This window comes from Hemiscyllium ocellatum, chromosome 46 (assembly GCF_020745735.1).
Source record: "Hemiscyllium ocellatum isolate sHemOce1 chromosome 46, sHemOce1.pat.X.cur, whole genome shotgun sequence".
In the NCBI taxonomy this organism is placed as follows: Eukaryota; Metazoa; Chordata; class Chondrichthyes; order Orectolobiformes; family Hemiscylliidae; genus Hemiscyllium; species Hemiscyllium ocellatum.
This window is the reverse complement of record NC_083446.1, coordinates 4,856,445-4,873,673: the sequence shown is the minus strand read 5'-3', so window position 1 is coordinate 4,873,673 and position 17,229 is coordinate 4,856,445. Positions and strand designations below refer to the sequence as shown.

General features: G+C 57.4%; 2 protein-coding genes across 2 annotated transcripts in view; one reads left to right on the top strand and one right to left on the bottom strand.

Moving 5' to 3' along the window:
• LOC132836335 (dapper homolog 1-like) overlaps positions 1–8,258 on the top strand; it is a 19,495-nt gene extending 11,237 nt beyond the window's left edge. The window contains exons 2-4 of the mRNA XM_060855778.1: positions 3,124–3,451; positions 5,066–5,347; positions 5,928–8,258. Of these exons, the coding sequence (XP_060711761.1) occupies positions 3,124–3,451; positions 5,066–5,347; positions 5,928–7,006 (1,689 nt within the window). The 3' untranslated portion in view covers positions 7,007–8,258. The remainder of the gene's footprint in view (positions 1–3,123; positions 3,452–5,065; positions 5,348–5,927) is intronic.
• A 1,540-nt stretch (positions 8,259–9,798) lies between these two features.
• LOC132836285 (tetratricopeptide repeat protein 9C-like) lies at positions 9,799–17,005 on the bottom strand. The gene is made up of 4 exons (XM_060855673.1): positions 16,927–17,005; positions 15,291–15,546; positions 12,775–12,957; positions 9,799–10,255 (listed from the first exon to the last, which is right to left on the bottom strand). The coding sequence occupies exons 1-4, from the start codon at positions 16,936–16,938 to the stop codon at positions 10,158–10,160; spliced, it is 549 nt and encodes a 182-aa protein (XP_060711656.1). The 5' UTR covers positions 16,939–17,005; the 3' UTR covers positions 9,799–10,157.
• Between the last annotated feature and the right edge of the window lie 224 nt (positions 17,006–17,229).

The window sequence follows — 17,229 nt, the reverse complement described above, 5'->3', positions numbered from 1 at the left end:
TTGCTTCCAATTTGCTCCTATCCATGTTCCTCAATTAGGTAACTCCACCCCTACCCCCTCAGCATTCTCTACTCGAAGCAAAACAATGCCAGTCTCTCTGCTTCATTAAAATGCTCCATCCCAGGCAATATGCAAGGGAACTTCCTCTACACCCTCTCCAGCGCAAACATGTCCTTCCTGTAGAGCAGCGACCGGAACTGCACACTGTAATCCACCTGGGGCCTGATTAATGTTAGGTACAGATTCATCAGAACCTCTCCACTTTTACCTTGACTAATAAAGGCAAACATGGCATAATCTCCTTAACCACCATGTCTGCCTGGCCTATTCCCTATTCCTGAGATGCTGCCTGGCCTGCTGTGCTTTGACCAGCAACACATTTTCAGCTGTGATCTCCAGCATCTGCAGACCTCATTTTTTTACGCATTGAAGGTGAAAATATGTCTGCTGCGCTTTTCCAGCAACACACTTTCCTCATTCGTGATGAAGGGCTTATGCCCGAAACGTCGAATTTCCTGTTCCTTGGATGCTGTCTGACCTGCTGCGCTTTTCCAGCAACATATTTTCAGCTCTGATCTCCAGCATCTGCAGACCTCACTTTCTCCTGCTGCATTGAAGGGTCTAGTTGTTTTTACAGGGTTAACGGTAGGGTTCTTAGTAAGGTGGAGGAGCAGAGGGATCTTGGGGTCTATGTTCATAGCTCTTTGAAAGTTGCCACTCAGGTGGATAGAGCTTGTAAGAAGGCCTATGGTGTATTAGCATTCATTAGCAGAGGGATTGAATTCAAGAGTCGTGAGGTGATGTTGCAGCTGTACAGGACCTTGGTAAGGCCACATTTGGAGTACTGTGTGCAGTTCTGGTCGCCTCACTTTAGGAAAGATGTGGAAGCTTTGGAGAGGGTGCAGAGGAGATTTACCAGGATGTTGCCTGGAATGGAGAATAGGTCGTACGAGGATAGGTTGAGAGTGCTAGGCCTTTTCTCATTGGAACGGCGAAGGATGAGGGGTGACTTGATAGAGGTTTATAAGATGATCAGAGGAATAGATAGAGTAGACAGTCAGAGACTTTTTCCCCGGGTACAACAGAGTGTTACAAGGGGACATAAATTTAAGGTGAAGGGTGGAAGGTATAGGGGGGATGTCAGGGGTAGGTTCTTTACCCAGAGAGTGGTGGGGGCATGGAATGCGCTGCCTGTGGGAGTGGCAGAGTCAGAATCATTGGTGACCTTTAAGCGGCAATTGGATAGGTACATGGATAGGTGCTTAAGCTAGGCCAAATTTTCAGCACAACATCGTGGGCCGAAGGGCCTGTTCTGTGCTGTATTGTTCTATGTTCTATGAACAAAGAGACCTCGGAGTGCAGGGTCATAGCTCCTTGAAAGTGGAGTCGCAGGTAGATAGGATAGTGAAGGCAGCGTTTGGTATGCTTTCCTTTATTGGTCAGTGCATTGGGTACAGGAGTCGGGAGGTCATGTTGTGGCTGTACAGGACATTGGTTAGGCCACGGGGAAAAATGTTGTCCCTTGCAAGTTGAGGACGATCCCAGACTGGCGATGCCAAATGGCACCATGATCTGACTGCCCGGTTGTGGTGGGGAGTGCAGGGAAGCGTACCAAACTAGACACGCCACGCGCTCTCAGCGACGGTGTGGGCAGCTTGTCGAAGCAAACGTGGGGGAGGGGGAAATGGGGAGCCAGGTTTCTGGGAGCTAAGGCCGGAGGTTTCCCCGGGCTGCGGCAGATGCTGCTCGGTGTAATTAGTGGTGTGTTATCGACAGGGGCCCCTGTGTTTGTTGAAGTGAGTCAGTCTGCACACAAACTCACAGCTTAGTATGTGGCAATCAGATAACGACCACATCAAACTCCGCACAGGGACTACACACCTGTCACCCGTCACAACAGGACAGTATGTTCCTGGCATCACGTACACACTGCACCTTCATTCCCAGCTTCACCTGACTGCTGGCAAGCTGCTGTTTTACAAATATATAACCATCCCTAGGCCCCCTCGGTTAGATTCCAGTCTGTGACTCCCTCCCGGGGATCTGTTATTCTGTATATAAACCACCCGAACCCCTCAATTAGATTCCAATCTGTAACTCACTCCCAGGTATCTTGTTCTGTGTATAAACCACCCCAAACCCCTCGATTAGATTCCAGTCTGTAACTCCCTCTCAGGTACCCATTATTCTGTGTATAACCCCACTAGACCCCTCTATTTAGATTCCAGTCTGTGACTCCCTCCCAGGTACCCATTATTCTGTGTATAACCCCACTAGACCCTTCTATTTAGATTCCAGTCTGTAACTCCCTCCCAGGGATTCTGTTATTCTGTATATAAACCACCCCGAACCCCTCGATTAGATTCCAGTCTGTAACTCTCTGCTGGAAAACCCAGGGTTTTGCTGTAGTTCACCTTGTCCCTTCATCTGTCACTCCTTTCCCTGACAGCGACCTGCCCCAGTACTGGCTAGCTATTTGATCTTGGGGGTGGAACATATTTCCTCCTGATAAGTTTTCAAATTATTTCAGTACATTGCAGGACGAAACAAGCCCTCCGTATTCAGTCTGATGCACTGTTCTGGTTTGTAAGGTGCCCAGTCTCTTCCCTGCTCCCTACCTGATAGATATCCCTGTGGAAATATTAGGACAGAGCAAGGGGCCAGTGAGGACCAGATTTTGAGTTCATGGCTAGTCCTTTTTTTTTGAATGGAACAGCAAGTTTATGATCTTGGGTTTATCACGTGCCTAACATGGGATGATTGTATGTCAGCTGAAGAAACTGATGTCATCAAATCTACTGTCAGGGTAAAAGAGTCAGATTTTTAAGGTCATCTGGAAGGACAGAGAGCAAGGGAGAGGGGTTTAGGGAGACTCCGCCAGAGCCCAGGGCTTCATGCAGCTCTGGGAACATGGTGGAGCGATGGGAATCAGCAGAGGGGGTAGATGCTCAAGAGGCTGGGATTGGAGGGGGCGAGAGAGATAGGGAGGGGGCGTAGGGGGCGAGAGGGAGATAGGGTGGGGGTGTAGGGGGCGAGAGGGAGATAGGGTGTGTACACTGTTACCTGTGGATAGTGCAATGCAGTGATTATGTTGTGTGGTTTGTGTGTGTGTTTTTTTTACAGACCTGCTCACTGGCACCTGGTCACCCTGACACCCAGCGGAGTCCTCTCCACCAGCTCGCCGGGACCCGCCCGGGCAGTGGTGAGAGCCAACCCATCTCAGGCCTGGAGGATGGGCCCTATCGACCCCCAGAGGAGCCCTCCAGCCCGGGGGAACCCCAGCCCTCCCTGACGTCGGGTGCCAAATCCCCCGGGACGGCACGAGGTGGGAGGGCAGAGCGGCCTCCAGAGCTGCCTGCGATGTCCGTGGGCCTGGAGAGGCTTGGCTCGGGGCTACTGCTCACCGACAGCCCTGTGGAAAACCTCGACTCTGACTCCCGGCCTAGCTCAGGTACTGATCCAGGGCCGAGAGCTCGGAGATGCTTACTCCCTGTGAGGAGAAATCTTCTCGTAATCCGGGTGAGGGGGCTGGGTGGGTGCTGACGCAGTCATGGGAATAGACGCTGCTCTCCTTGGACAGGATTGAGAAGGCCATGTTGCCTGAATTTGGGATATCCGGTCAAGCGCGGGCAGGTTGGGGGCTAGTCTGGCTTGGCGTTACAGTCGGGCCGAAGGGTCTGTGAGACCCGCCTGGGCTGCAGAGTGGGGAGGGGAACGCTGCAGTAGATGTGGAACGGGATGTCTCCACTAACTGGGCATGGCCTCAGAGGAAAGGGACGACACTTTCGAAGCAAAGCGAGGAGAAATCTGTTCAGCCAGAGGGTGGGGAATCTCCGGGGGGGGCCAGGTCACTGAGTATCATTAAGAGCAAGGGATAGAAAGGGCCTTGATTAGTAAGGGGGTCGAAGGTTACAGGAATTACTCTGTTAGTGTTCCATTGGCCACACATGGAGAAGGGCAGGAGAGTGGCGGAGGAGACTCGATGGGCCAAACGGCCTTAATTCTGCTCCCTGTATTTGTATGGGTGTCCGTTGGCCCCAGGGACATTGCTGATCTGTTAAAATGGGCAGGTCTGAGGTCTAAGGAAGGAGAGTGAAGGGAAAGACGTTGGGCAGTGGGAGGGAGGGGGCTGGAGGAGAGAGAGAGAGAGAGAGAGAGGGAGGGGGTGGAGTGGAGTGGAGGGGAGGGAGGAGAGAGGGAGGGAACTGGAGGAGAGAGGGAGGGGACTGGAGGAGAGAGGGAGGGGGGAATGGAGGGGGCTGGAGGCTGGAGGAGAGGGGGGGGGAATGGAGGGGGCTGGAGGAGAGGGGGATGGGGGGGCTGGAGGAGAGGGGGATGGGGGGGTCTGGAGGAGAGGGGGATGGGGGGGGCTGGAGGAGAGGGGGATGGGGGGGTCTGGAGGAGAGAGGGAGGGGGATGGAGGGGGCTGGAGGAGAGGGGGATGGGGGGGGTCTGGAGGAGAGGGGGATGGGGGGGGCTGGAGGAGAGGGGGATGGAGGGGGCTGGAGGAGAGAGGGAGGGGGATGGAGGGGGCTGGAGGAGAGAGGGAGGGGGATGGAGGAGAGAGGGAGGGGGATGGAGGGGGCTGGAGGAGAGAGGGAGGGGGATGGAGGGGGCTGGAGGAGAGAGGGAGGGGGATGGAGGGGGCTGGAGGAGAGAGGGAGGGGGATGGAGGGGGATGGAGGAGAGAGGGAGGGGGATGGAGGGGGCTGGAGGAGAGAGGGAGGGGGATGGAGGGGGCTGGAGGAGAGAGGGAGGGGGATGGAGGAGAGAGAGAGGGGGATGGAGGGGGCTGGAGGAGAGAGGGAGGGGGGTGGAGGGGGCTGGAGGAGAGAGGGAGGGGGGTGGAGGGGGCTGGAGGAGAGAGGGAGGAAATCAGAGTGGGGATGGGATAGTGTTGATAACCTGGGTAAGAGAGATATTGAGGCGGTGGGGTTGGGGGGGGGGGTGGGGGGTGTGTGACTGTGTCAGAAACGGGGTGTGGGGAGGGGGAATGGGTTACACAGTGTCTGTGGCTCTGACTATATCTCTCTCTCTCTCTCTCTCTCGCACGGCGGGCGGGCAGGGTTTTACGATGTCAGTGACAGCACGTCATGCTCCCTCTCCAACTCCTGTACGTCGGTGTACAGCGAGTGTCCATCAAGCTCCAGGTGGAGTATGCAGTCCCTCACGCAGCTTCCCCGGCCGAACAGCCACCGGAACAGGCCCCGCTCAACGGACGATGCGGCCGTCTGTTTCGGGGAGCTCCGATCGCAAAGGATGCTGCTGTCTGGCCGTGAGGTACACACTGGAGAGGCCGGTGGGGCCCTTAGGAGGTGCAGAGTCTCCCAGAGGCCTGTCTCCACAGGTAAAGATCCCCTCGATGCTCTCTGTCTTGCCTCTGTGCGTAATATATACATCATAGGATTCCCGAATTAACACCCCCTCCACCTCCCTCGGTCGCAGGAACCTGACAGGCATCTCTCTGCCCATCCCCTCAGCACTGACCCTCCGACAGTGCCCACTCCCTCAGCACTGACCCTCCGACAGTGCGACACTCCCTCAGCACTGACCCTCCGACAGTGCGACACTCCCTCAGCACTGACCCTCCGACAGTGCGACACTCCCTCAGCACTGACCCTCCGACAGTGCCCACTCCCTCAGCACTGACCCTCCGACAGTGTGACACTCCCTCAGCACTGACCCTCGGACAGCGCGGCACCCCCTCAGCACTGACCCTCCGACTGCGCGCTCCCTCAGCGCTGACCCTCCCACAGTGCGGCGCTCCCTCAGCACTGACCCTCCGACAGTGCCCACTCCCTCAGCACTGACCCTCCGACAGTGTGTGTGTGTGGGGTGAATATGAGGGTTTGTGTGGGTGAGGGGTGGGGGGAGGTGTTGTTGCTCTGATGGATCGTCTCTAACCGGCCTTCTCTCTGTCTCTCCAGGAGACCTGATCACTCTTCGTCGCTTTCTGAGCGCTGACCCGGGTGGAGGGCCCTCACCCTCCAGCCCTGGCTCCTGGTTACCACCGGGTCCTCCGGACCGTAAGTACCGGTGTGACCTGGTCTCCCGGCACGGTGCGGAGGTCTACCACTACCCGAGCCCCCTGCACGCCGTGGCTCTGCAGAGCCCCCTGTTCACGGCCTGCTCAGCCCGGGCCTACCCCCTGGGCCTGCCCCCTCCCAGGGAAGCAGGGGCCGCGGGCGAAGGGATCCCCGAGGCCCAGGAGCCGCTGGAGGCCTACCGGGGCCGGCTGGACAAGTACATCTCGGGCCTGGTGCTGCGGTCGCGGTGTAGGCCTCTCCCAGGCCGCTCTGAGCTGGCCTGTCGGGCCAAGAGCCTCTCACTGTCGTCGGTCTACAGCCAGAGCTCCTTGGCGTCGGGTGGAGCTCTGGCCAGTCTCCCCGCCGCTGGCTGGAAGCTCCGCCGGAGGATCTCCACCTGCTGCCCCAGCTCGGACAAGGCCCCGCGCTCACCAGGAGAGGCCCAGGCTTGCGGGGCCTACTCGGAGATGGGCCAGCAGCCGCCGGGCCCCTCTGAAGCCCCTCTCTACCGGGGGCGGCACCTGCACCGGGAGCTGGTCAAGTGCCCCTCGGCGCAGGCCGACTCCTGGGAGCCGAGGCCCGGCAGGGATTCGACCGCCCGCTCCCTCTCGGAGGCCCACCTGGACTCAGCCCCGGTGGGCGCCGCGGCGTCCCCTGGCAGCTCTGGCGCCACCCGCGGCCGCCAGAGGAAGTGGGCCTCGGTGCTGGAGATCGCCGGCCGCTGCGGGCACAGGAGGCCCAGCCTCCTCAGCCAGGCCCAGGCTTTCCTCAGCCGCCGGCAGCGCTCCTGCCCCGGCGGGCCTCCCGCCTCCCCGCGGCTGGGTCGGGCCCAGGAGGCCGGCGCCGACACCTTGCCCAGACTGGGAGGGGCCCCCTTGGAGGGTCGCTTCCACCGGTCCAAGTCCTTCAAGGAGCTCAGGAAGAAGGTCCAGCTCTCCATCCGGCCTTGGTCCCTCAAGGTGAACAACTCCTCCAAGTGACCTCTGGTTGGGGGTGGGGGAGAGAGCAGGGGGTGAGATCTGACCCTCTCTCCCTCGGGGGGTGGGCCACAGGGGTGACATTTGCCCCCCGAGTTGTCGGGGACAGGGCTGAGGGGGTGAGATCTGTCCCCTCAGTTATTGGGGGGTAAGCTCTGCTCTCCCCCACCTCCTGTTGGGGAGGGGGAAGGGGGGTGAAGGGAACAGGGGGAGAAAAGAAATCTGCCCCCTCCAGTGGTCAGGAGCGGGCGAGAGGAAGGAAATCCGTCCCTTCAGCTCTTTGGAGAGGTGAGGGTGTGCAATCTTCCCCTGGGATGATAAAGGGCCTTGGGGGGAGTGGGGTGAGGTGGGGGAACCTCCAGAACACCGACTGTGGTGGGAGAGCGAGGCAAATGTGGGGACAGTAGCAGCAACAGGCCATTCGGCCCTTCCAGCCCCTCCTGCTATGCAAGAGGGTGGTGGCTGATGCTTGATCTCAATGCCGTGTTCTCGCTTTCCCGCCATACCTCTTTAAATATCTTTTCAAAACAAGATTTCCTTTTTTTTCTGAAGGTCCGCAGGGACCCAGCCTCCCAGGGGTTCGCCATCCTCTGAGTGAAGGAACATTCCTGCTCTGCTCAATCCTAACTGGCCCTATCCTGAGACCATGTGCCCGAGACCCCCTGACCCAAAGGGGAGGAAACACCCTCCCTGCGTCGTCTTTTCCTAGCCCTGTTAGAATTTTGTGTATTTCAATCAGGTTCCCCCCATCCCCCCCCCCTCGCCATACCCTTGAACCTTCTAAACTCCAAACATGAGGGAAATTGGGCCCCCCGACCAGCTATTCGCCAATGGGTGGCTTCGCGGCCCAGCATCTTCGAACATGGAGGGTAGAATTTAGACACCCCTCTCTCTTTGAGATTCCCAGCACCCCTTCACCCCCCCCTTCTCTTACCACCCCCACCCCAGGTCTTGAGGAGGGGAGGGGGGGTACAGGACGGGCGAAGGGAAAACAGAGGGCGAGGCCAGCACCATTCTGGCAGGGCGAAGACGGGCCGAAGGGCTGTGTTTTCCTGGGAAGTGCAGCAATGTGAAATGGTGTGCCTTAAAACAAAAAGTTTCTTTTTTTTTTAAAAAAAACACCTTTTTTTAAAAAAACAAAATCTCGAATGGTTTCTTTATGGGAAGAAGTTTGTAAACTGACTTTTCCTGCTGGGATGTAATGTTTTTCCGATACTGAATGAATGTGGAGTCCCATTAAAGCTGTGTGATTGCAGTCTGCCTGACTCGGTTTGTGTTTGGGGGTACAACAGACTGGGACGTTCGACTGGGGTAGGCATCACGGCCGTCAGTGAGGGAGCTGGGATGACAATGCTGCGCGAGGGACCCACTAGAGTCATAGGGATGTAGAGCACGGAAACAGACCCTTCGGTCCAACCCGTCCATGCTGACCCAGATATCCCAACCCAATCTAGTCCCACCTGCCAGCACCCGGCCCATATCCCTCCAAACCCTTCCTATTCATATACCCATCCAGATGCCTCTTAAATGTTGCAATTGTACCAGTCTCCACCACATCCTCTGGCAGCTCATTCCATACACGTACCACCCTCTGCGTGAAAAAGTTGCCCCTTCGGTCTCTTTTATATCTTTCCCCTCTCACCCTAAACCTATGCCCTCTAGTTCTGGACTCCCTGAACCCAGGGAAAAGACTTTGCCTATTTACCCTATCCGTGCTCCTCATAATTTTGTAAACATCTATAAGGTCACCCCTCAGCCTCTGATGCTCCAGGCAAAACAGCCTAGTGATGGGACAGAAGGCTACTCGGCCTGCTGTGTCCATTCTAGCTCTTTAACAGACTCTGTCCACCCATCCCATAGCCCTGCCAATGAGTCCCTTTCAAATATGTTGGGAATCTGCTTCCCCTGTACAGGCAATCCAGATCCGAAATAACTCGATGCATCGAAAAGTCTCCCCTCTTGAGTCAGTTCTCTGCAATATGTTTCTCACTGGTGCCTGGACAGGACCTTGGTTAGGATTCTGGTCTCCCCGCTGTAGGACAGACGTTGTGAAACTTGAAAGGGTTCAGAAAAGATTTACAAGGATGCTGTCCCGGTTTGAGGGCATGAGCTATAAGGAGGGGTGGAACAGGCTGGGGCTGTTTTCCCTGGACCATCAGAGGCTGAGGGGTGACATTATAGAGGTTTATTTAATCATGAAGGACATGGGTAGGGTGAGTAGAGAAGGTCTTTTCCCTGCACTGGGGGGGGAGTCCAGAACTAGAGGGTCTAAGGTGAGAGGGGAAAGATTTAAAAGGGACCCAAGGGGCAACTATTTCACACAGAGGGTTGTGCGTGTGTGCAATGGTGGAGGCTGGTACAATTACAGCATCTAAAAGGCATCTGGATGGGTATATGAATTAGAAGGGTTTAGAGGGATGTGGACCAAGTGCTGGCAAATGGGATGAGATTAATTTAGGATATCTGGTCGGCATGGAGGAGTTGGACCGAAGGGTCTGTTTCCCTGCTGTACATCTCTATGCCTGCCCTTGTTTCTGGAAACAGTTTCCCTGTACTTCATCTAGCAAGCGCCCATGATGTTGAACAACTCAATTCAATTTCCCCCTTAACCTTCTGTCCTGGAAGGTGAATAATCATTGCTTTGTCGGTCCCTCCACATCAAGCGGACCCCCCCCCCCCTTGAATACCATTCCCCTCCCTGTCCGATAAATCTCCTCCGGACCCTCTTCCAAGGTTCGGGTGTCTCTCTGACTCAATTCCCAGCGAGGACTGAAATGAAAAGTGCCACACCCTCGCCGATCCGAAAACATCGGGCATCTCTTTTTATCATTTCAGTGGAAATGAAAAGCAACAAAAAAAAAACACACACGCATCATTCCGGTGCCTGGATTAAATAACGGTGTATACGCAACACACGCCCAACGCCACCCTGACCAGAGACAGTCGGTAGCAATCTGCAGACGGGTAGATTTGACATAGGGGGGTGCCACCAAGTTCACTCTGAACAGACGTGAAATGTGCCGTCCTTCCTTCCTCCCTGCTGAGGGATACACGAGGTGCTGGGTTGGGGTGGGGGGGTGGGGGGTGGAGGGGAGCTGAGGCAAATGTTCCAATGGGTGGCAACGAGGAACCAGGCATGAGGGTACCGCTACGCTCACTTGGCAAACATCTCTTTGTACATCAATTTCTCCCGCTTGTGGTACTGGGTGAGGCATCGCTCGGTCTCCTGCAGGTACCTCTTCACTTGGACATCTGCGGAAGAGGCGGTGAGAACTGTGAGAACTGGGCAGCTGTGACGCAACTCATCAGCCATTCGACCAGCTGGGGCATCGCGGGCTGAGCTGCATTTCTGTAGCCCCGGATCCCCACCGCGGGACGTTGCGCTCTTTCGGTTTCTGTTCCTGTACAGTGTGTGCACGGGCTTGCACACAGGAAGATCCCAGGGATAGCCATGCAATAAATGCCCTTGGTGCTCACAGATTTAAGTTGGCACGAGTGGGGATGTTAATTATTGGCCCCAGGAAACTTGGGTGTGACAGATTGCCCTTACTCCAGAGCAACCCCTTCCCCACCCCTCCTTCCAGTAGTGGCCATCAGATTGTTAACACTCTGCAAAGACATGCGGTGCTCCCTCAGCACTGACCGTCCGACAGTGCCCACTCCCTCAGCACTGACCCTCCCACAGTGCCCACTCCCTCAGTACTGACCGTCCGACAGTGCCCACTCCCTCAGCACTGACCTTCCCACAGAGCGGCATTCCCTCAGCACTGACCCTCCCACAGTGCCCACTCCCTCAGCACTGACCCTCCCACAGTGCGGCACTCCCTCAGCACTGACCCTCCCACAGAGAGGCGTTCCCTCAGCACTGACCCTCCGACAGTGCCCATTCCCTCAGCACTGACCCTCACACAGTGTGGTACTCCCTCAGCACTGACCCTCCAACAGTGCAGCACTCCCTCAGCACTAACCCTCCGACAGTGCCCACTCCCTCAGCACTGACCGTCCGACAGTGCCCACTCCCGCAGCACTGACCCTCCCACAGTGCCCACTCCCTCAGCACTGACCGTCCAACAGTGCCCACTCCCTCAGCACTGACCTTCCCACAGAGTGGCGCTCCCTCAGCACTGACCCTCCCACAGTGCAGCACTCCCTCAGCACTGACCGTCCGATAGTGCCCACTCCCTCAGCACTGACCCTCCCACAGTGCGGCACTCCCTCAGCACTGACCCTCCCACAGTGCCCACTCCCTCAGCACTGACCCTCCCACAGTGCGGCACTCCCTCAGCACTGACCCTCCCACAGAGAGGCGTTCCCTCAGCACTGACCCTCCGACAGTGCCCATTCCCTCAGCACTGACCCTCACACAGTGTGGTACTCCCTCAGCACTGACCCTCCAACAGTGCAGCACTCCCTCAGCACTAACCCTCCGACAGTGCCCACTCCCTCAGCACTGACCGTCCGACAGTGCCCACTCCCGCAGCACTGACCCTCCCACAGTGCCCACTCCCTCAGCACTGACCGTCCAACAGTGCCCACTCCCTCAGCACTGACCTTCCCACAGAGTGGCGCTCCCTCAGCACTGACCCTCCCACAGTGCAGCACTCCCTCAGCACTGACCGTCCGATAGTGCCCACTCCCTCAGCACTGACCCTCCCACAGTGCGGCACTCCCTCAGTACTGACCCTCCCACAGTGCCCGCGCCCTCAGCACTGACCCTGCCACAGTGTGGCGCTCCCTCAGCACTGACCCTCCGACAGTGCGGCGCTCCCTCAGCACTGACCCTCCGACAGTGCGGCGCTCCCTCAGCACTGACCCTGCCACAGTGTGGCGCTCCCTCAGCACTGACCCTCCCACAGTGCCCACTCCCTCAGCACTGACCGTCCAACAGTGCCCACTCCCTCAGCACTGACCTTCCCACAGAGTGGCGCTCCCTCAGCACTGACCCTCCCACAGTGCAGCACTCCCTCAGCACTGACCGTCCGATAGTGCCCACTCCCTCAGCACTGACCCTCCCACAGTGCGGCACTCCCTCAGCACTGACCCTCCCACAGTGCCCACTCCCTCAGCACTGACCCTCCCACAGTGCGGCACTCCCTCAGCACTGACCCTCCCACAGAGAGGCGTTCCCTCAGCACTGACCCTCCGACAGTGCCCATTCCCTCAGCACTGACCCTCACACAGTGTGGTACTCCCTCAGCACTGACCCTCCAACAGTGCAGCACTCCCTCAGCACTAACCCTCCGACAGTGCCCACTCCCTCAGCACTGACCGTCCGACAGTGCCCACTCCCGCAGCACTGACCCTCCCACAGTGCCCACTCCCTCAGCACTGACCGTCCAACAGTGCCCACTCCCTCAGCACTGACCTTCCCACAGAGTGGCGCTCCCTCAGCACTGACCCTCCCACAGTGCAGCACTCCCTCAGCACTGACCGTCCGATAGTGCCCACTCCCTCAGCACTGACCCTCCCACAGTGCGGCACTCCCTCAGTACTGACCCTCCCACAGTGCCCGCGCCCTCAGCACTGACCCTGCCACAGTGTGGCGCTCCCTCAGCACTGACCCTCCGACAGTGCGGCGCTCCCTCAGCACTGACCCTCCGACAGTGCGGCGCTCCCTCAGCACTGACCCTGCCACAGTGTGGCGCTCCCTCAGCGCTGGGTTATGTGGTTGGGTTTTGCCCCTTGGGGGCTCGGAGCGGGACTCAAAGCCATGCTCCTTCAGTGATGGACACAATGACCGGATTGAGAGAGCCACCGTGCTGCCCCCTTACCGTTTGGAGACAGCTTCACCGCTTCTGAGAGGTAGTGCAGGGCCCGGTCGTAATCTCTGATGTAGTACAGGGCCACTCCAGCCCGGTACAGAGCCTTGGCATTATCCGCCTGCCTGTCTAATACCTTCAGGCAGTAGTCCCGCACCCTGTTGTAGTTCACCTTCTCGGACTGGAGCAGGCAGGCTGGAATGGAGAGGGGGAGAACAGCAGGCAAGCAGTTAACACCCAGGGGTTCCTCACCAATGCAGCTGGAATCTCCACCCCGTCCTGGCTTCCCAAGGCTAGGGCGCCAGAGGTGAACGAGACATTCTCACAGCTAGACGTACAGCCCGTTGACAAAGATGCACACAGATCTGCACCCAGCCTCCGTAATTCTCCTTATCCTGTATCCCTTAATACTTCCTGGTCACACAAATCCAAAAGTCCCAGAAGTAAAACTAATGATCTGAGCCATGACCACGATGGAGATCCAACATCTCCCAACTGCACTACCGAAAAATCTGGCTCTCCTCTTTCCACTCTGTTCTCCAGCACGCGATTCCTCGACCAGTTTCTCTCGACTGACCTCGATCTGTTCCCCGTGATCACCGAATCCCTACTGTATGGGAAAAAGAGGCCATTTGGGTCACTGAGTCCACACTGACTCTCTGAAGAGCAACCCACCCAAACTCACCCTCCTACCCCATCCCTGTAACCCTGCATTTCCCACGGCTAACCTACCTAGACTGCACATCCCTGGACGCTACGGGACAACTGCCCACGGCCAATCTACCCTAACCTGCACATCCCTGGGCACTATGGGACAATTTCCCACAGCCAATCCACCCTAACCTGTATATCTTAGGACTACAGGAGGAAACCCACACAGTGAATGTGCAAACTCTGCAGAGTCACCTGGATCCCTGGTGCTGTGAGGCAGCAGCGCTCAGCACTGAGTCAGAAAAACTGAAATTGTGAACAAATCACCTCCTGACCATCTAAGTTCCAGTTTGTGCAACCTCTCCTCAGCAACTGACTCAGAGTTAAATATCACGCAACAAGTAACTCACCTCCCGAGTCCCCATAGAGCCTGATCTCGACTGACAAGGTGAAAGGCAGAGTGTGAGGGAATACTCCCCACTTGCCTCTGGATGGGTGCAGCTCCAACAACACTCAAGAAGCTCGACAACAGGACACAGCAGCCCCAGCACAGCTCCACAATCCACTCCTTTTAGCAGTGTGTACCATCTACAAGACACACTGCAGCACCTCTCACAAACATTCACTCGGCAAAACCTTCCAAATCCCTGACCTCCATCACACAGAAGGACAAGGGCGGCAAATACTTGGGAACACCGCACCCTGCATCGGATCCTGTCCAATCCAGGCTTGGGACATATGTCGGCCGTCCCTGGGTCAGAATCCTGGAGCCCCCCCCCCCCCCGCTCTCGAGCCGGGAGGAAGTGAGGACTGCAGGAGATCAGAGTCGAAGAGAGTGGTGCTGGAAAAGCACAGCCGGTCAGGCAGCATCCAAGGAGCAGGAGAATTGACAATTCGAGCATAACCTCTTCATCAGGAATGTCGACTCTCCTGCGCCTCAGACGCTGCCTGAGCAGCTGTGCTTTTCCAGCACCACACCCTTCGGCCCCCTCTCATATCACGTGCAATTCTGGTCTCCTTCCTATTGGAAAGACGCTGTGAAACTTGAAAGGGTTCAGAAAAGATTGACAAGGATTTGAGCTGTAGGGAGAGGCTGAACAGGCTGGGGCTGTTTTCCCTGGAGTGTCGGAGGCTGAGGGGTGACCTCATCGAGGTTTATAAAATCATGAGGGGAGCATGGATAGGGTAAATAGGCAAGGCCTTTTCCCTGGGATGGGGGAGTCCAGAACACGAGGGCATAGGTTTAGGGTGAGAGGGGAAAGATATAAAAGAGACCTAAGGGGCAACTTTTTCCACACAGAGGGTGGTGAGTGTATGGAATGAGCTGCCAGAGGATGTGGTGGAGGCTGGTATAATTACAACATTTAAGAGGCATCTGGATGGGTATATGAATAGGAAGGGTTTGGAGGGATATGGGCCGGGTGCTGGCAGGTGGGACTAGATTGGGTTGGGATATCTGGTGGGCATGGACGGGTTGGGCCGAAGGGTCTGTTTCCGCGCTGTACATCTCTATGACCTCGTTCCATTCACGCATCACCCTCCGTGTGGAAAAAGTTATCCCTGAAGTCCTGCTTTTCTTTAAAAATTGTTCCCATCACCTGAAACCTCTGCTCTCCGGTTTCACCACCCTCGAGATGGGAAGATTACACAATGTTTAAAAGGCACATGGATGGGTACGTGAATAGGAAGGGTTTGAGGGGGATATGGGCCGAGTGCTGGCAACTGGGACCAGATCAGGTTGGGGGGGCGAAGGGCGTGTTTCTCTGCTGTATGACTCTGTGACAAAGATTGAGTGGAAGGGGAGGTGGGAGACGGCGGTGGGGGGGTCGGGATTGGGCCATTTCCGAACGGGACACCAACCCGAATGCAGCCGTTACCTGCCAAGTTGTTGTAGCAGTCACACTCGGTGTCGCGCAGCAGTGCCATCTGCTCAGGGCTGAGTTTGACTTTCTCATCGCCGAAGGCGTACAGGGGGGTGGGTTCGCTGGGGTCCAAGCCCCTGAGCTGCATCAGAGCCCAGTGGTAACGACTGATAGCCTCCCGCAGCCTCCTCTGGTTGTAGTACTCGTTGCCCTCCGCCTTGTATCGCATCGCCTGCCGGATGCGGGCCTCCACCTGGTCCTCGGGCAGATTCTAGTGGGTGGGGGCACAGAAAGCCAGTGGGTGAAGTCTGAGTTGGGCACAGCAATGCAGAACATCACCCTCTCCGCCCACACCACCCCCTTGAGGTGTGCGGCCCACCCTCCGCCCAGTGCTCCACCCGTTTTGAGTGCGGGTTGATTGTCTGTGGGAGCCATCACGCGGTGGTTGGTTTGACCATTCCCCAGCCCCTGCCCCGATGCTGGTTTCGAGCGATCAGAAATGCTCCCTCCCTCACGATTCCCAATCACTGAGGCCTTTTGTAACATCCCCCCCCCCCCCCCACCCTCCCTCTAAGCCCACCCCCAGGCTGACTGTAGGGTCTTTGCCATCTCCAAGAGTTGAAAAGGTGTTTTTAAGAGAGTGACTTTCTCAACTTTGGGCCAACTTTGGGCGGCACGGTGGCACAATAACACAGCACTGCTGCCTCACAGCGCCAGCGACCTGGGTTCAATTCCCGACTCAGGCGACTGACTGTGTGGAGTCTGCACATTCTCCCCGTGTCTGTGTGGGTTTCCTCCGGGTGCTCCGGTTTCCTCCCACAGTCCAAAGATGTGCGGGTCAGGTGAATTGGTCATGCTAAATTGTCTGTAGTGTTAGGTAAGGGGTAAATGTAGGGGTATGGGTGGGTTGCGCTTCGGCGGGTCGGTGTGGACTTGTTGGGCCGAAGGGCCTGTTTCCACACTGTAAGTAATCTAATCTAATCTCTTCAAAGGAGAAAGTGAGGACTGTAGATGCTGGAGATCAGAGCTAAAAATGTGGTGCTGGAAAAGCGCAGCAGGTCAGGCAGCATCCAAGGAGCAGGAGAGTCGACGTTTCGGGCATAAGCCCTTCATCAGGAAGATTCCTGATGCTGCCTGACCTGCTGCGCTTTTCCAGCACCACATTTTAAAGCTGACATCTCCTTGAAGGCAACACAACGGTTCGGTCAGGTGCTAGGATTGTGTAAACTCCAAATTGGGAACAGCAAACTCCCTCAGGCAGCAACGTGATAGTGAGCCTGATTATCTACGTTCGGCGATGTTGAGGGTAAACGATGCAGCCAGACTCGAGAGAGAACCCCCCACAACACCTTTCTCCAATAACACAGCACTCCCTCAGCACTGACCCTCCGACAGTGCCCACTCCCTCAGCACTGACCCTCTGACAGTGCGGCACTCCCTCAGCACTGACCCTCCGACAGTGCCCACTCCCTCAGCACTGACCCTCCGACAGTGCAGCACTCCCTCAGCACTGACCCTCCCCCCGGGTCTGTGACACCAGGCGGCCCCACTGGAGCGCGGCAGGATCCCCCGGTGTGAGGGTGGGGGTGGGGGGTGACAGGTGCCGGTGTGACCCCCCCCCCGGGTCTGTGTCTGGGTCTCTGTCTCTCACCGGCGTTGCCATGGCTCCTGCCGTCACCCGGCAACTCCCTGCTCACCGACAACTTCCGGCTCACATGCGTGACCCCGGAAGTGAATGTGGGCAGAGCGGAAGGAAGGGTAGGGCATGGGAGGGGAGGAGGAGGGGGTGCGGCTGGGGGAGGGGGAGGGGGAGGGGAGGGGGAGGGGAGGGGAGGGGGAGGAGGGGCCGGGGGAGGGAGGGGGAGGAGGGGCCGGGGGAGGGAGGGGGAGGGGCCGGGGGAGGGAGGGGGAGGGGCCGGGGGAGGGAGGGGGAGGGGCCGGGGGGGGAGGGAGG